This window comes from Malurus melanocephalus, unplaced genomic scaffold, assembly GCF_030028575.1.
Source record: "Malurus melanocephalus ecotype Western Australia unplaced genomic scaffold, MMel_1.1 scaffold_17, whole genome shotgun sequence".
NCBI classification, from domain to species: domain Eukaryota; kingdom Metazoa; phylum Chordata; class Aves; order Passeriformes; family Maluridae; genus Malurus; species Malurus melanocephalus.
Window position 1 is genome coordinate 452,903 of NW_026623249.1, and position 17,560 is coordinate 470,462.

Below are 17,560 nucleotides of genomic sequence, written 5' to 3' on the forward strand. Positions count from 1 at the left end.
ATGCATGCACCTTCTCCACCCTGWGTGCTAGAGCAGCAGTTGGAGTTGTTGGATTGAGTACGCTTGGTTACAGAACTGATCTGGCTGGAAATAACAGAATAACCTGTCTTGCAGCAGTTTATTCTTCATCTGGGCCAGTTCCCTGATCCAGTTATTTTGGACCCTGTGAAAGCAATGCAGGAAGGGCTGTGCCAGAGAGAGGCACTCGCCAGGGTGGCAGACACTACTTGGCCTGGGCTGCTGTTAGATATCTGTCTGAGACCTGCAGCCATGCTAACCACACCTCTGAGGATGTGGCTGCTGCATTTCACGCAGCCCCAGGGAAGTGTTGGGCTGTCCAGGRGAGGGGAGAGGAGGCTGCAGCTCAGAAATACGCAGCTCTATTGAAGCTGACAGGGCTGTGCTGATTTACATTACCTGAGGACCTGGTGCATGCTTTCTGTGTGTCTCTTTGCATGTTTATGCTTTCATCACATGTCTCACAGCTCGTGATTTTTATAAATATCCTTCTGTTTCTCTGCTGTGGATCACTCTGGGCATGGCTCCCACTGTCATGTAGCAACTGGAAGGTCAGTGGCTCTGTGGCACTGGGGAGACGAGTGCTGCAGCCTCCACTGAAGACATTAGGTCTCTCCTGCTTTCAGTGAGGAAATTCATGGTTTCTTTTGCTGCTGAGGCAAGTTTTGCGGATTATGGCAGTCAGGCTGGGTATCGGGAATCGGACTCTTGAGCAGCTGAGGCCCACTTTCCTCAGTGCTGTGACTGCACTGATTCCATGAGGCCAAGGCAGGATGCCTCCAGGAAATCTGTGCTGTGAGGCCTCAGGGAAGGTGTGATTTCAGTGGGGACTGAAACTTTTCAAGTGAACAATTTTTTTCCATGATTTCTTCATGGTGTAAGACAAGAAGCAAGGCAAGATAGTCTGAAGCACTCTGTGGTGTGTGGTGCCTGGCAGAGAGACCAGTGGGAGCCCTGATGCACCACAGCATCATGCTGCACCCGTGATCAGGGGATGCCTGGCATTTCCCTCACCAGGGGTCACAGTTCTGATGCAGTCTGGGGTATCTCTGTGGCTGTGGGATACTGTGTATTCTGGTGCTTCAGGGCTCCCCGGTGCTTACCAGTGAGAACCCCAAAGCAGTGCTTTGCTCCTTTCTGTGATATTTGGCTTCTGGATTTGTGTAAGGATATTGACTGTCCTTGGTGCACTGAAGGCTGGACGCCAGCAGAAGGACAGGATGCAGTGAAGAAAAGCACTGGTGATTTGCTGGCTTTAATCTCTTAGATTTCTGCTTCAGTTGTTCTGTCCCAAGGATTAAGCTGATTTCCACATCATTGTGGGAGTGAATTCACCCCCTCAGGCTGTTTGTGAGGGATTTCTTTTGCCTTCCTCCATTATTCATATGAGAGGTCATCTTGGAGGCCCTTTTGCAGGCCCCAGTCTTTGCACTTTTTGCACTTTTCCAAAGGCACAAGTTGCAGCTTTCAATCAATGATGACAGATCCCTCATTTTCTCTGGAGCACTTCAGTGTTCACTGAACCATGGTAGCATGTGGGGGCCTTTTTGAAATGGTCAAAGGGTGTGTTTGCAGAGAATGGTGTTGTGACCTTGATGATCCCCTCAGGCTACCAATCCAAAGTCATAGTGCTGTTTTGGGTACATGAAAAGATTAGTGGTGGGAAAAACCTGTGGGATGGACTTTTCTTAGAGGCTTTGCACCAGCACCCTTAACAAGGTAAAGAAGACTGAACTGCCCAGTGGATGTGTCCACAGGTGCACAGCAAAAATCAGGATAATCACAATGCTCTAAATAAAAACTCAATTTAAACTGGCAGTATAGGTAGCCTAAAGTTAAGTTAAAAATTGTTYGCATGAGAAAGTCCTAAACAGTTTGTGGTTTCACATGCATATTTTCCTGGTTTTTTGAATGTTTCAGTTTGTTGTCTGAAAGATAGACAGAGAGGAAACCGTCTGTGTGATTATAAAACTGGGAAAGCAGCAAAACTGATTAAACATGAGATGCTGTCAAAAGTATCAAGTGAATACAGTAGGGAAAAAAATCTCTTCTTGCTTAGTAGTGTTAGTAAGTTAGAATAAGTAAATACAGACAAAGAAAAGCACAGTTTTTAAAATGGGCACATTTCTGCAAAACTGTGACAACTTCAGAGCAAACTAGGGTTATTTTTAAAGGCTGGAGAACTTCTTAGTGTAAAAAAAAAAAAAAAAAAAAACCTCCTCTGCAGTTGTTTTGTGTCTTTAGTTCTGTGTATAATTTTGAAAGGACTTTCTAGTAAAACTAATTTTGGGGCGCTTTCTCAAATTTTCATTTGAGGATTTGACCCTGCTTTCCCTTTTCAGGTCACGAAAGATGCCTTGATTTGTTCATCTGATCTCTCATAGTGACAGCACCATGGGTTTTGTCTTGCCTTGTTTTTTAGTTCTTTAGGGGTCACACAAAATATATCATTTCAAGCTAGGCTTTTATGATGCCTACCTTCCAGTATGTCAGATTGTGATTCCTTTGGGCAACTTTGTTATGAGATCAATTGAATATAAACTACATAGGTAAAAATAGTTGGCTTGTAAAGAAGTTGTGATTGACAATACTTCCCAGGATTAAGTTTAACAGGATTTGAAATTATTAATAAAAATAATTCCCAGTGCCATAAAATCTTCATTCCTGAGTGGAATCTGCCCAGCCTTTTCATAACCAGATCTTGTTTGCTTTGTTTCCTAATAGCATATCAGCATTCAATCCATTGAACCTTTGTGGATTTCTACATTAGGCAAAAGTGAAATAACAGTGAAAGGAGAGAACTTTACACGTGCATCAGGCATAAAACTGATATTAACTGGAATCACTGGCTGTAAACCAGATGTGTGAGTAAATTGAAAAATAATACTAATCACTTTGCGTGGTAAGAATGATATCCGTTTTGCTTTAGCAATATGGTTGGGTGAGCAGTTGTCATGTACCTTGCCTTATCCGAGCAGGGGATGCTCTGCACTCCTTTAGTTATACTTCCACTTTAAATTACTAAAGGATGGAAATGAATTTGATGTTTGAGTACAATACAAGGGATGGATGGGTGGTCAGTTCTCTCAGTTGCAGTAGGACAGTTTTGTATCTGTGGCTCTCTGTGCCTTCTAGCATCCACCAAGAAGTTAGGTCACAGGAAAGCCTCAGCTTTTGTTTGAATCTCTTCTGCTTCAAAATACACCTCATATATTCTAGGGTTCTGCTGGTAAAACGCAGACACCCTGCCAGGGAAGGAAATCTCTCATTCAACAGCTCCTATTTTTCTCTGTGGATGATCACAAAGTGTAAGCCCCTAGATAATTAAGCAATCTTATTCTGAATCAGTTATTTTCAGGTGCAGCTGCAATGGTTGCCTGTGATTACAAAGCCTATTTTACATAGCTAGCACTTGAAAAGGTAGTGTTCAAGTTTTGCTTCAGTCGTGAATTTTCAGGGATCCACAGCAAAATAAAAGGGAGAAGGAGGGAACAACAGGAAGCAGAGAGAAAGAAGAGGGAGTGAAAAAATGTGAGAAAAGAAAAAGAAGAAAGAAGAGCAAAACAAAGATTCTCATTCTTGACTAGTTCATGGATCATGCTGGTAGCAGGAAGTACACAGTAAACAACAAAATCACACATTGCATTACGTAGCCTCATCTAAAGGCTGATTATGTGTCACAATAACCACAGATAGCAACTTCATTCAAAAGGTGCCCTGCTTTGTCTCTTCAGCTCCCTGCTCTCTTTCTGCCACCTGGAGATTCAGTTCTCTTTTCTCCTTATCACTTGCTGTAGGTTACAGGCTTTGTGTAGTAACACCAATTACTAAAAACTGGTTACTAAAAACAGGCTTTGTGTAGTAACACCAGTTACTTAAACCCAGTGGCATCTGTGTTTCAGTGTTTGTCTGTTTTCTTTCTTCTGTAGCATTAAAGTTAGAAATGTACTAAATGATACACAAATGACATTTGCTCTCCCGCCAACACGTAAAGAGGCCAAGAGTATATGCATACAGGCTAATGGAAAGAAATGCTCACCACCAATGACCTTGCATTATGTTTCACTACCATCATGTTCTAGAATTATACCAAATACTTCCTGGATCAGGTAAGTTTGTCTTTCTATASTTTTTATGTATTTATTCAGATGTAGTTGCACTGAGCCAGTATGAGCCTTCTTCCTTGGCCAGATTGCAGCTGATGATCACTTGAATCACTGCTGTAACRTGTTGCATTGGATGAATTCAAGCCTGTGAAGTGATTTAACAGATASGGTCATAGTAGCTGCAAGATGGGTTCTGTAGACTTCTGCCCACCTCATGTCTCCTTTCTAGAAGTTAAAAGTAGTCTATTCCTACTAAAGCTAAACCCAAAAGATGGGTAGCATGCATAAATTCAACTCTGATTAACTTTGATTTCTTGATACTAATATAGCCTTCATCTGTGAAACAGTATAAAGKATCAGTGGATTGAAAGTGAAGTGAAAATAATCATCACTGCAGTGATGTACACAGACTTGCTTTACAGTATGATTCCCTAAAGCCAAAAGAGCCCTTGGCAAGCCTTTGCTGTGTTCTGTGGGAGACTCACAGATCTGGTGAAAGGCTTAGAAGGTGCTTTTTAAGATATTCTCCAGCACAGCTTTCCACCTGTCCCTCTGCTTGCATAGTTTTTATCTGCCTTCATGTTCTGAATCTGATATCTTGTCGAATGAGGATTTGAGGTAATGGGTTGGGCTGGCAGCTGCATCAGCTGAGCAGCTAAGATGCATGTCCTCATCTCCAGGTGAGAGGCAGCTCAGGCAGCTGGAAATTAATAATACCTTAAACCACTCCAACTCTGTTCAGCAGAGGTTGTGAGCCAGAGCCCTCAGACACAAGCACCATTGTGTGCTGAGACAGATCAGAATGCTGCTGAGAATGTTTCCTGTGAGGTGCCTGGCACRATGGGTTTGTCATGAAGTAGGCAAGAATTAAGCATAGGCAAGGCTTCGCTGGGGCAGTGAAATACCATAATGCTCTTTCTTCAAGACAGAATATTAAATCTTGGGGTAGTTCTTTGGCTGCACAAATAGAGAATAAGGTGGAGGGTCCCTGAAAAGGAGTATACATGTGTATGCAATCAAGGCATGGTTTTGGAGTAGCAAAAGTGTTTACTATTGCATTATGAGGAAAGGGTGGAAGTACATGGTATAACTCAAATTTATCTTAATCTGCAGYTTGGCTTTATTATGTTGTCTGCTACCAAAGCAAAATGCACTTGAGTAGTTTATTCACAGCTGAAATCTTAATGCAGGACATGTCTGTGGGAAAACAGATAATACTAATCTCCCTTCCTCCACACTTTTGCTTTTGTTTTGTTTGGCTTTGATTTTTGCAGTGGTGGTCGCAAGATTACTACGACTGGTAGAAATTTTAATGTGGTGGACAGTGTGATTATTTCAGATGACCAGAGATCAAATCTCACAGTAAGTCTGAATCTTCTTTATGATACCAAATAGAGGTCTCTTTATGTGTTAGGTTTTGTTCCTAAGATTTGAGGAGATCTCAGTTATTTCCAACTACTTGCAGGCGCGTGCCAGTCACCCTGCTGAAACAAAAATGATCACTTACAGGATAAAATCACAAATACACATAAGCTACTCTCCTGCATAATTCCCTGAGCTTTTCTCAATGGTCTAGGGACCTTACCCAATGGTATGAAGACTGTAGCAACCCCACTCTCTCAGGAGTTAACTTGGAAAGAGAGAATGCCTAGGAGTGCTAGAGAGCTTGTCCTACTCTTGTCACCTGTATTGAGGGGAAAGAAGGAAAAATCACTGTTACAATTCCTGTCTCATTGCAGGAAATAGTTACCTTAACAGTGAGCAATCAGCCTTAAAGCAGCGTGCAGAGTGTGTGACAAAAGCACTTAAAGGTAGACATGGKCTCAACACAGAAATTTTTCCATTCCTCTGCATGCAGCCTTGATCTCAAAGAAGAGGTTTAGCAGGTATCTGTGTGAAGTAAGGATGACATTAAAATAAGTTTGAGTGCCTCTGTTTGTAATTGTATCCACTGCTGAGTACTTAATGACTATTAGAGCTTTGCAATTGCATTTCTAGGTCTCAAGGTATCCTGGAAATGCATCTGAATATCATTATTTAACGCCAAGCCTGAGCCATGCAACAGAGGGTAAAGTTGTTGATATGATGTTAAAAGTGGATACTACCTTTATACCTTGTGTTAAATTACACTATCACCCAGACCCAGTGTTCATTAACTATCAGCTGCACACTGAACTGGATCCCGATCTGGAATTAAAAATATATGTAAGTTTCAAAATAATAAACTACAGTACCTTATTTAAAATAGTATTTGGGGATCATGTTTTTTCTTATGGTATTTAGTGACTGATTATTGTCTTCAACTTTTTCCCTCCAGAAAGAAAACGATAACTTGAATATTTCTAAAACAGAGGTAGAGGTTTATCTGTCATATGTGACCGGTGCACAGACCAAAAGGATATGGTTCAGTGTCCAAAATATTACCAAAAAGCCAGACCGTAGCACCATATTGTGCAAATTCAAAAGGGAAGGAACAGACAAGATTGACTTTTCCACAGTGAAAGTTTTTGTAAGTAGAATTCCCCTTTGTTGCAATTCAACACAGTTTGAATGTTTATACAAGTGTAGTAAAAGTATCATTAATGCTGTCATGATACTTGGGGTACGTTTTTCTTCCTCATATCTAAGCATGCCTGCCTAGCTTAGATCCCACTGACAGAACTGAGTTCATTTTCTGTCTGGTTSCTGGGGTGGTGTCAGAGGTAAGTTTTGCAGTCCAAGCTGAACTCACTGCTGCTGAGCTCCAGGTAACCAGTAGCTTGTCACACCTCTATCTGCAGCACAGACATCATTGGAACAGCACCACTGTTTCCAGGAGAACCCTTCATCTTAGATCTGTAAGCAGTCTRAATCTGCAGTGTGGCCATGAGAAAGAGAATTGTGTTCTCCCACACGCACTTTTTCCTACTAAAGTAGGTAAGGATCTGTCTCAGGGATCACCACTGAGACAGAAGGCCTTTCTGGACGAAAAAGGGGGTGAAATTCAATGTGCACTGGGAAAGCTAAAATGCTTTCAGCATATGGCACAAAGCCAGGCCCAAATATAAGGACATTAGTATGGATGTCAAAGATAAATTGCAGCTTAAGATATTTGCTTCATGAAAAAGATGARGATATGAATTTTTTAAAATGCTATCATCACCATTTATGAAGGAGAAAAATTATGCCAGACTCTTATTGCAGTGTGTAGTGGTATAAAACTGAAATAACTCTGTTGACTTCAAGGCATATGGCTCATAGTAAAGATCAACAGAGCTATTCTTGACATTTTTTATCACTGTTAACTGATCCCCCATCTGTGGATCCTGCCATCTGAGCCAGTTATGGCATGGAAAAGCCTTTCTGAGTTTGGTGTTGCATTTAAATATCAATGTTGCCTTACTATATCACATGCTCATCCTGCAAACTTCATAGGATTGACTGTCATAGAAAGGTCGCCACTTCACTAAGGAAAATCAAATGCAACAGTTATCACATAAAATTGCACTTCTAGTACCTCAAAAATTATTTTTTCCAACACAAGAAAAATGTAGAAGTAATAAATCCTCACATGTTTTTTTAAACCTTATGAATAGATCATCATAGAAGAAGTAGGGGCACTGAAAAAAGGATCAGTATAAAAGATAAGTTTGGCTTAAGAATAAATGTATCTCTTGCCTTAGTTTTCCAGAAGAAAGAAGATCGTGAATGTGGATTCAAAGACAGAATGATCAGTCTGAATGGAGGTGTCAGAGTAGAAAATGCTATTCTTGTGACAGAAGCAAGGTTCAGATAGATCAAAGGGCTCAAGACAGCAGGAATAGGATCATTTCCATCATAGCACTAAGGGAGAATTCACACATGACACTGTAGGCTTAGTGGGAAAGATTTCAAGTAAAACTGCAGTCAGGACACATACTRTATGACTGAGAGCAGTAAATATAAACCCAGTATTTTAAACGGAAAAAAAMCCCCAAACCCCAGGCAGATTGAGGCTACTGATTTAATGTTAGCTCTGTGTAAAACTTTATAATGTATTTTGAATGACTCATGAAAGACCTGGAGGTAAGTGGAAAATGGGATAATTGTCAAATTCTTTTTAATGAAAGCAGATCTTGCTAGATATCTTTATTTCCTAAGATGGGTGATTTCCTCAGCACCAAAAAAATGGTAGATCGCATATAYGTGGAATTCATTCAGTAACGTACTTAACGTGGTGGGGTTAGAAAAAACTGGATGCTTTGTATGGGGAGCTGACTCTGGGCARTGCTGATGTTCATACAGATATTCTTTAATATCACTACTGACTTGAACACAAAAATAAGACATGCGCTAATAACGCTTGCTGATAACATAAAGCTCAGAGGCATTACCAGTCCAGAGAAGGTTTTATAATGTCATGCGGAAGAATGAAATTAATTTGGGAATAGGAATTGGATTAATTCAGGTGTACCTTATTTAGTCTGTGATTCATAGGCAAGATAAAAGATAAGGAAAGAAATGGGGCCACTGGATAAGAAGGTTATGGTGAAGAATAAAGATAATCTAAATATGAGCAGAAAATGAAGTGAATGCTTTGTCTTAGTTTACAATAAACAAGAATGAGTAACAGAAATTTCTGCTTTAGGAGTTCTTCAGTTAGACATGAGTAGACTGGAAAAGCAGGTGTATTAGTTACAGGGTAGTTAATGTATTTAGCCACCAAGGCATTTGAGCCTTGGAAAAGGCTATTGGGATCCTAGGAAGGCTCAGACCAAAAGAACTTTGCATTGTTCTATGGAAAATACAGAAACATCAGAGGAAAAAATTAYATTTAATGAAGGAAATCGATCTGCTTTGTCTTCTGTTCTTTGTAGCCCCAAAAATACAAAGGCTGTGTCCTTACAGCCCTGTGGGGTGTTTTTGCTTGCTTGTATCTGTGTAGTTGTGGTGTGACTATCCAGTTGGCAATCTGCAGCTGCCTTAGCTGCTCACCTCCTGTGACAAGCCACTGATTGCAATCACCAGATCTCTGCCTTCGCTGCTGTTACCCAAAATAATTTAAACTCAACCCTCCTTTTCAATTATCTCAAGCTCATTTCTATCCCTGGCACTTGGTGGTATTCTTTTTATGTGTCAAAACGTATTTTTATGTCTAGCCTGTTCATAGTCTTAGCTACCCTTTATTTATGTGCTTTTGCAGTCCTCTTTGAGATCCTCCTTTGCAATATTTATTCTGCCATAATTACCAGTGGTGAATGCCTCAGTTTGGCATTTGGCAGAGTTCAGCACTTTCATGTATGCCTAAAAATTAATGCCTGTCCAGCCTTTCGCTAGCTCACTGTTGGGGGATGTTGTACATGTATTGTGGCAAGTTCAYGGACATGTTGTACATGCATGTTGTGTTTTTATTAAGAACCTTCAGGAATTACGTAAAGAGGTTGAAACTACTGCCAAGAAATAGGGAAGAGGGCTGTAGGTCTGGTGTCTCTGAAAAAATCTACTTCCCTCATTGTTATAATGAGTCTTATCTTACTTTTCTGCTCAGCAGAGTAACACTGAGTGCAAACATGTGCCTTCCTTGCTTTGAAATGCCAGAATGTTTAGCGGTGACTCTGAAGTGCATGAGCCACTTGGCCAGCTGGAGGCCAGATGTTTCCTTTAATTTGCGGGCTCTAGTTTGCAGCAAGAGCATGACAAAATTGGTGCTGCATAAGGACCTCCAAAATTTTTCATCACTGTTCTGTTATMCTGCCTAAACATCTAATACAGTAAAAAGTTAACAGTGGTTCAYATACGCTTTCTTGAACTGCTGCTGYCTTCCCAATAAATTACCATTGTCTTTATGTGCCTTAAATACTTCTTTTAAATACATTACATGTAATTTTAAGCACTGAGATAATATCTGTCCTTTATTAACACAGCCATTGCTTTTCTTCAGGTCAAATTAGGAAATTTTGAGCATGAAGTCAAACCAACATCATCACACATATATTTATATGTTCTGATTTTGCTACCTATTGTGGTGGGAGTCATTATAGGTAAGTACAAGAACATATTTTCAGTTTTTGATTTTCTGAAGGGCATGATCATGACATGAACACTGTACATACTCACATATYTGCAACTGTCACAAACAGTCTGGTGATTTACCCATCCCCAATTACAGTGGACAAAATTAACTCTGTTTTGGTGGTGAAGTCCATCTTGTCAGACTGCAGAACATTATAAGCACGTTACCAGACAGTATTTCTGTCTGTTCTGCTGGGGTTACTCACTATCACTTCATGAAGCAAGACACAGGACTGACATCCTTATATCACAACTTGGTCTCTTCCAGCTGTCAGCTCAGCTACCCTCCTCTCCCTGGGGCAGATGTTCTCTAACAAGCTGCTTTTCCTCAGGCAGTGTTTGTGGTGTTTCTGCTCAGTCTCATTTGGATCATGCATGAATTTTTGGGTCGTTACTAAACTGAGGGAGGTAAATAGTTATCCCCTTCTCCTTCTGGTGTTCGCTTTTTTCCTGGGTGTTTTTACCTGGTTATATATTTGATAAATTTCCATTTATTTCAAAAAGTATAGGAGTTTGTTTATTTGGTTGGTTCATTTTTTTTTAAAGTTCATTTTTAAAAGGAACCACAACTCATGCCTTTATTCTCTCAAAATAAGATTTAGAAAAGTTAACAACTTGTGAGTGGATTTTCTGTAAAAAAACCTGTTTCTCCCATTTAGTCAGTGCTACCTTAAGTAGGTTGCTATTGTAGAAGTGGTTGTAAMAGTCTGTCTCACTGCAAGTTGTATATAGCAAGATGTGCTGCACTTTCAAATAAAGTTGAATTGATAATTCTAAGACTTCGTTAAAAGGAATTATTTTTATTAAACACTGGGATATAGATCCAGATAACCAGGGCTCATGGGTACTAGTACACTGACAACAGTAAAACACTAATTCTCTTGCATTGTGCAAATGTACATTAATCGTTCTGTTTCTTAATAATAAAATATGTCTTGTATAGTAGTATTCTGTTCTGTGATTCCTATACCCAGAATTTCTTTTTCTTCCTTTTTAGCGGCATTCATGGTTACTAGATACAAATCCAAAGAGTTAACTCGTAAACAGAGTCAGCAACTTGAACTTCTGGAATATGAGATTCGCAAGGAAATACGCGAGGGTATGTCTACAGCATATTTTCTGAACTGAAACTGTCAAGAAGCTGACATTATAGAAACTTTTTCATTTTGCAGCTATTAGAATATTTTTGTGTTGTATCAGAGTTCCTGTTTAATGTTGTATGCACAGCAGTAGCAGCACTGAGCTAATAGATTTGCACGTAGTATTTCCATCAACAAAAAGGTAGATTGCTACTTTCCAGCTCATAAGAGCTTCAGCTTTAAAAACAACCCCTATTGCCCGAAAACTGTTTTTTAAGGAATATCTGCTGGGACCAAGTTATGATTGTGAAGCTGATTTTGTGTCAACTAAACTAACTCTCTGGGTGGGGATGGGGACTGCTTTTTCAGGATTTGCTGAACTGCAGATGGATGAATTAGATGTGGTGGATAGTTTTGGAACTGTTCCCTTCCTTGACTACAAGCACTTTGCTCTTAGAACTTTCTTTCCAGAGGTAAATATTTTACAAATCTTCCAGCTGTCAGCCCTGACAAATATTAAAAAAATGTAGGAGGAAGGTCAGGATCAAATAACTATTGAAAATGCTATGCAGTTATTGTACATTGTTCTCACAAAAAACTTTTCTTAAATCAGGAATTACCAAAGAACACTTAAAGCTATACATCTCTATATTTATGCTGTAGTTAAAGCAACGTAAGCCTTTATGCTGTAGATAAAGCAACATTCTTCAATTTTCAAGGGTTGTGTGTGTATCCATTTCTTTTTGTTCAGTTTCACTGAGCTGCTTGCCTTTCAGGCCATTCTAACTAAGCTATAATTTATCCATTGCGTTTTTTGTTCCTGTGCTTTCACTTCCAATGCTATAGCTAATTAGAGTAACAGTCAGGCTAGCTAACATGCTAGCTAACATCATGACACTTCCTAATTAGATTTGTGGGATGGAGGAATGGCTTTAAGATGGTGCTGACTTTCTGCATCAAGGTGCTGACAGAAATGGTAAGATGTTGATTCAAAGGGGTGCAACTCAAATGCTTAGAAATTACATAAGTACTTAAACATTGTCCATTTTAGAGGCAGATATTTTCCGTGTTTGTTAAAGCAGTTCATGACAATGTGTTGGAAGACCAAAGAGGCCTTCTCTTGAATGTTTTACTTCTCTTACTAATTTTTTTTTGCATGTATGGCACATTATGATGCCTTTGCTACAGCTTTCAATCTTATATCACGATGATAATCAGTGCCTACAAGCATTTATCCAATTGGCAGAAGCTGTGCTCCAAACGGGTGATATTTTTCTGTATGACTGACACCAAAAAGTAGAAACATGGTTAGTGTAGGGCATAACTAGTATGTATGTGAATTGTCTACTGGGCTTCATGTATTACTCGTCACTGCTGGGGCCAAGTCTTGCATGCTTGTCTGCACACTGCTCCACTTTATCTTTSTTTGTGATCCTAGTAAAAACTCATTGTGATAAAATTAAATACGTTTGATAGTGCAGAAGCAAGGCCTTTGGTTCTTGTACAACACCAAATATCAGATACTAAGGCAGAATAATATTTAGCAAGTACATGTGCAAAATCCTTGTATACCTTGAGTCCAGTTCTCTCACCAAAGGACACAGGGAATATCTCTGCTGGTTCTACTGTAATGCCCCCAGCCTAGTTTTTAGGGGGCCATCAGGTGGTTTGAAGAAAGTGAAAAGAAAACTTTACTTCCTGCATCTCTTTCCTTTGTTTGTTTTGCTGCTAGGCATATTAGCATTAAAACTGCATTTTTACTCTTAAGAATAGACCTTTTCCCATGYTTTTTCATGTCAAAACAGTAGTAGTGTGTAGAAGCTGACTCAGTGGAAATGCTGTGCTTTTTGCAAATAAAAGTTAAGAAAAAAAGGCATAAAGTCTGTCACTCTGCTGCATTCCATAAAGTAAAATGGGAAGGGCTCCTTCCTTGTTTTGCCTTGTAAGTCTCATGCCACTGCACATCCTGGAAATTATTTCAGTTGGATTTTGTCTCAGTTTGAAATACTTATCTCACAAAGGTACACTCACTACTGTTAGCTCTCTACAAACATACAGTGTCTGGCAAGTTATTTAATGTGTTGTGTACCATTTTTTTTTCTCCTGAGTACTTATTGTTTACATTGCAGGAGTGTCCATACATGTCTTGTGCTATATGAATGAGGCAGAAAAGCAGTGCGCCACTAAACAAATATTATAGATGAACAGAAGAGCCATTGTGGTAGAGATTGCAACTGAGTGTCAGAAGGGTTGATAGAATGGTTAAAGTGACAAACCACGACTTCCTTCACTAGCCTCATGTGTTTGCATGATGTCCATATTGTATTCTTTGTGCCCTCCAGTGTGATTGATGGGCTTTGTCTCGTCTAATCTAAGCTGTTTAAACATGGAAATTGAAGTTGTTCACTGAGTATATTCTTTAGTCAGTGCAGAGATGGACAGCTCAGGAAAGCAATTCATCCCACCTGTCTGAGACATCTTCCTTAGGATGAGACAAGTTGCTTAAAGAGGGAATCAGATAGCTAAAATTAAGAGTGATGGACCCCATCTTTGTTTTGAGAGTCTTGCTTCCCACTGCTTCAAATTTTTATATTTAATCTGACTTAATAGCTTTTGATGCTTGTAAGTGTGGTAAATGGATATTATATGTATCCTTAAAATGCTCTCAATGTCCAGCCTCATTTTTGCTTTGCTTGTTAAATCTGTCTTACTTTTTCTGTTTTCCCTTAACTTCACACATTGTTTAATTTAATGCTACCATGCTTGTTCCCTGTTTACAAACATTTTTAACGTTTAACGCAGTTCTGGTTCTTTGACTCTGCGTTTGTGTGTGTGTGTGTGTGTGTSTGTCTGTCTGTCTGTCTGTCTTTTATTTGTAGCTGGTCTTAGGGTTGCTGAAGAAGTTCTGGAATAATGGGAATAGCCAGTGGAGGAAGAGGAAGAAGAGTTTGGTGCCATAGAAAACAGGAATGAGGAAAGGGAGGGATGAAAAATCAAATATGTAGGTGAAAAATTAGATGTGAGACRCCGGTGTGTGCTTGCAGCCCAAGGTCAGTCGTACCCTGGGCTGCATCAAAAAGAAGCATGGAAGGCAGGCTGAGGGAGGTGATTTTCCCTTTGTCCCTGTGAAACACCACCTGGAGCACTGCCTCCAGCTCTGAGCTTCCCAGCACAAGAAAGACGTGGACCTGTTAGAGCAAGTCCAGAGGAGGGTGATGAAAATGCTCAGAAGGTTGTGACACCTCTCCTGTGAAGAAAGTGTGAGCCAGCTGGAGTTGTTCTGCCTTTAGAAAGGAAGGCAGCCTTTCAATTAAAATGCAGCTTATCAGAAAGATGGAGACAAGACTTTTTACTAGGGCCTGCAGTGACAGGTCAAGGGTTGATAGTTTTAACTGAAAGAGGATACGTTTAAATTGGACATAAGGAAGGAAATTTTATGATGAAGGTGATGAGACACTGGAACAGATTGTCCAGAGCAGTTGTAGGTGCCCCATCCCTGGAAATGTGCAGTGCCAGGTTGTATGGGGGTTTAAGCAACCTGGTCCAGTRGAAGATATCCCTATCCATGGTAGTGGGGTTAGAACTACATGATTATTAAGGTCTCTTATAATCGAAAGCATTCTGTGATTCTGTACAGAAACTAGGGGCTGCCAGCATCACAGATAAAGCAGGTGGCAATAAATAGTGTAAATTTGTTGCTCAAGAGGCATTTTCAGGGTATTTGAGAACTGGGGATTTCCTTTTGTGTGAGAGTTTTTGCTAGGACTGGATGTGTGGTGGCACCTGTGCCTCTGGAGACTGACAGCATGGACCTCCTGGAGAGTTCATTAGTGAATATTCATGCAGTGCCTTGAAATGAATGGAAGCAGATGAGCTCAAGTGTCACTTGGTTGACWGCAGCCCTTTACACCAAAGGCTATCACTGCCATCCAGGAAGGATGCAGCCTGCAGCCCCCCTTGCACACCCAGCACATTTGCAGATGACAGTGATACACAGCTCTTCCTGAGGAGCAGTGGTTGACTGCCATGCTATGCAGCTCAGCAGCATCAAGTATCACACAGAGGGACATTGAAATCAATACCAGGTCATTTTTGAGAGTTCACTTTCCTGTGCTTTGGYAACACCTTTGCAGAAGATACTGTGTAGAGTTATTGTATTATATCTGCTTTAGAAGCCCTCATTTCCATTGTTTTATTTCAAGTAGTATCAGGAACATGCTTGGCGTGTTAAACATACATGTATTGGAAACTTTTGGCATACTTATGAATGATAAATATCCCCTTATATTTTAGTCAGGAGGCTTTGCATCCATCTTCAGTGAAGAAATGCCACAGGTAAGCTGATGTAGTGTGATGTGCCTTAATCTTTTTTTCAAGAGTGATTGTATCCTTTTTCTCAGTGTTCTAGAACACATCAGCTTGCATCTTCAGTATAATCCCTTTCCTCCATGAGGAGAGTTACGTGGATTTATATATAAAAAGAGTTTGCACTGTAAGATGCTGTCATCCAATGTGTATTTTGACTTACTTAAATGAAACAGAATCTCGTCATGGGAAGTGATGGGCAAACTTAACTATTGGCATTGCTTTGTGTATAGGGCAGAAAATGTATGCTCTGCATGTGTATATTCTGTATTGTACACAAACATAAATGCATTTTTTGTAAAATCCTGAAACCCCTTAAATAAATGCAGAATTCCCACTGATTCGAATGAGGCCAGGATCTTAAATGTTTCTTTCCATTTTTTCTGAGCATTAAGAATCCATCATAGCCAAACTACAGTTTGCTTGTTTTTGTTTAACTATTCCAGAGCAGAGACCAAACGAGCAAGGATGAAAGCTTCAACATGTTGCATGCTTTAATTTGTAACAAGAACTTTCTTGTTACTCTCATTCACACCCTTGAAAAGCAGAAAAATTTCTCTGTGAAAGACAGGTATAGTATGATTATGCTTATCATCTTCAAGAAAAAGAATTAGCAGGAAAAAACCAACATTGTAGCACACAAATGTATTTTCTACTTTTTTCAAAACAAGCTTGGAGTACTCTGGAGCACTTTTCCTTCTCCATCTGCACACACTGAGGAAGAAAAAACATTGCCATTAAAACAAGCAATTAAGGAGAACTTGTAGTGTTTGTACATGTAAACAAAGAGGCAAAGGAGCAGGAAAGCTCAGTTCAAAACTGTAAACACTTCCTGCAGTTAGATCAACAGTTCTACAGTTTAGAAGTGTTCTGTCACTGAAGCAGGTGTTGTTCCACAGAATTAAATTTAGAGACACAAGTTCTGTGTTTAAAAAATAATCACAAGAGCAGATGGACTTGCATTTTTTATATTTTTGTAGAGAACAGTGGACAGTTTATGTGCCTGAGGAGGGAGAACTTAGGATATGAACTGCACTAAAGTGTGTTTCATTTATCAAAGATGACTGGGAGGAGGAATTCCAAAATTAGAGCATTATTTTTTTTTTTTCCTTTTTCTCCCACAGGTGCTTGTTTGCATCCTTCTTGACTATTGCATTACAAACTAAGCTAGTTTATCTGACCCATATTTTGGAAGTGTTGACAAGGGACTTGATGGAGCAGTCAAGCAATGTACAGCCTAAGCTTCTGCTCAGACGAACCGAATCTGTGGTAGAAAAGTTGCTGACAAACTGGATGTCTGTCTGCCTTTCTGGATTTCTCCGGGTATGTGTATATCTTTTCATTACATAGCATATGCAGAGAATTTCTTTTTTTTTCTTTTTCCATAAGGAACTGTTAGTCAGGAGGAACTGTTAGAGGGATCAGTTTAAAGCATTCAGTCTAGTATTTAGCGTTATGAGTGTGGGCTCTTCTAGTTTAGGTGGTGTAGCTGACTGTCATCAATGGAATGCAGGAAAAGAGCACATTTCCAAGCAATGATCGTGTCGTATTTGACCAAGATTTGAGTAATTTTGTAATTCGAGCATATCCTTTTCTCTATCAGACATTGCAGCCCAGTGTGATGTATTGTGATCATACTGTGAAGGATTCATAAACTTTTTTAAATCCAGCTGTACCCTTCTATGCAAGTTGTTGGGGAGCTACCACAAAATGGAGATTTAAGGAATACCATCCTTTGGAAAACAACTTCTTTCCAAACTTCTCAACCTCCAAACCGTATTGCAGATTTCAAGAACTAAATGACTTCAAATGGAAACAATAAGCTTTTMGTTTCATTTTGATGTTTGGGGTTTTTTGTTACTTGATAGCACTTTGTTTTTGGTTTCAGTGTTTGGTTACTCTTCCTGWCTCTCTTATCAAGGTGATGTAGCACTGTTGGTATCACTTTCATCAGTGCTTGTA

The 17,560-nt window shown here is 39.7% G+C and overlaps 1 protein-coding gene across 2 annotated transcripts in view; it reads left to right on the forward strand.

Moving 5' to 3' along the window:
* The window catches only part of PLXNC1 (plexin C1), a 68,439-nt gene that overhangs the window by 27,037 nt on the left and 23,842 nt on the right, over positions 1-17,560 (forward strand). The window contains exons 10-20 of one of the 2 annotated variants that reach the window (XM_057386865.1): positions 2,743-2,882; positions 3,948-4,127; positions 5,399-5,486; positions 6,123-6,329; positions 6,442-6,633; positions 10,024-10,123; positions 11,152-11,253; positions 11,603-11,706; positions 15,527-15,568; positions 16,045-16,169; positions 16,723-16,921. In XM_057386865.1, the coding sequence (XP_057242848.1) occupies positions 2,743-2,882; positions 3,948-4,127; positions 5,399-5,486; positions 6,123-6,329; positions 6,442-6,633; positions 10,024-10,123; positions 11,152-11,253; positions 11,603-11,706; positions 15,527-15,568; positions 16,045-16,169; positions 16,723-16,921 (1,479 nt within the window). The remainder of the gene's footprint in view (positions 1-2,742; positions 2,883-3,947; positions 4,128-5,398; positions 5,487-6,122; positions 6,330-6,441; positions 6,634-10,023; positions 10,124-11,151; positions 11,254-11,602; positions 11,707-15,526; positions 15,569-16,044; positions 16,170-16,722; positions 16,922-17,560) is intronic. The other variant, XM_057386873.1, reaches the window with a different exon arrangement.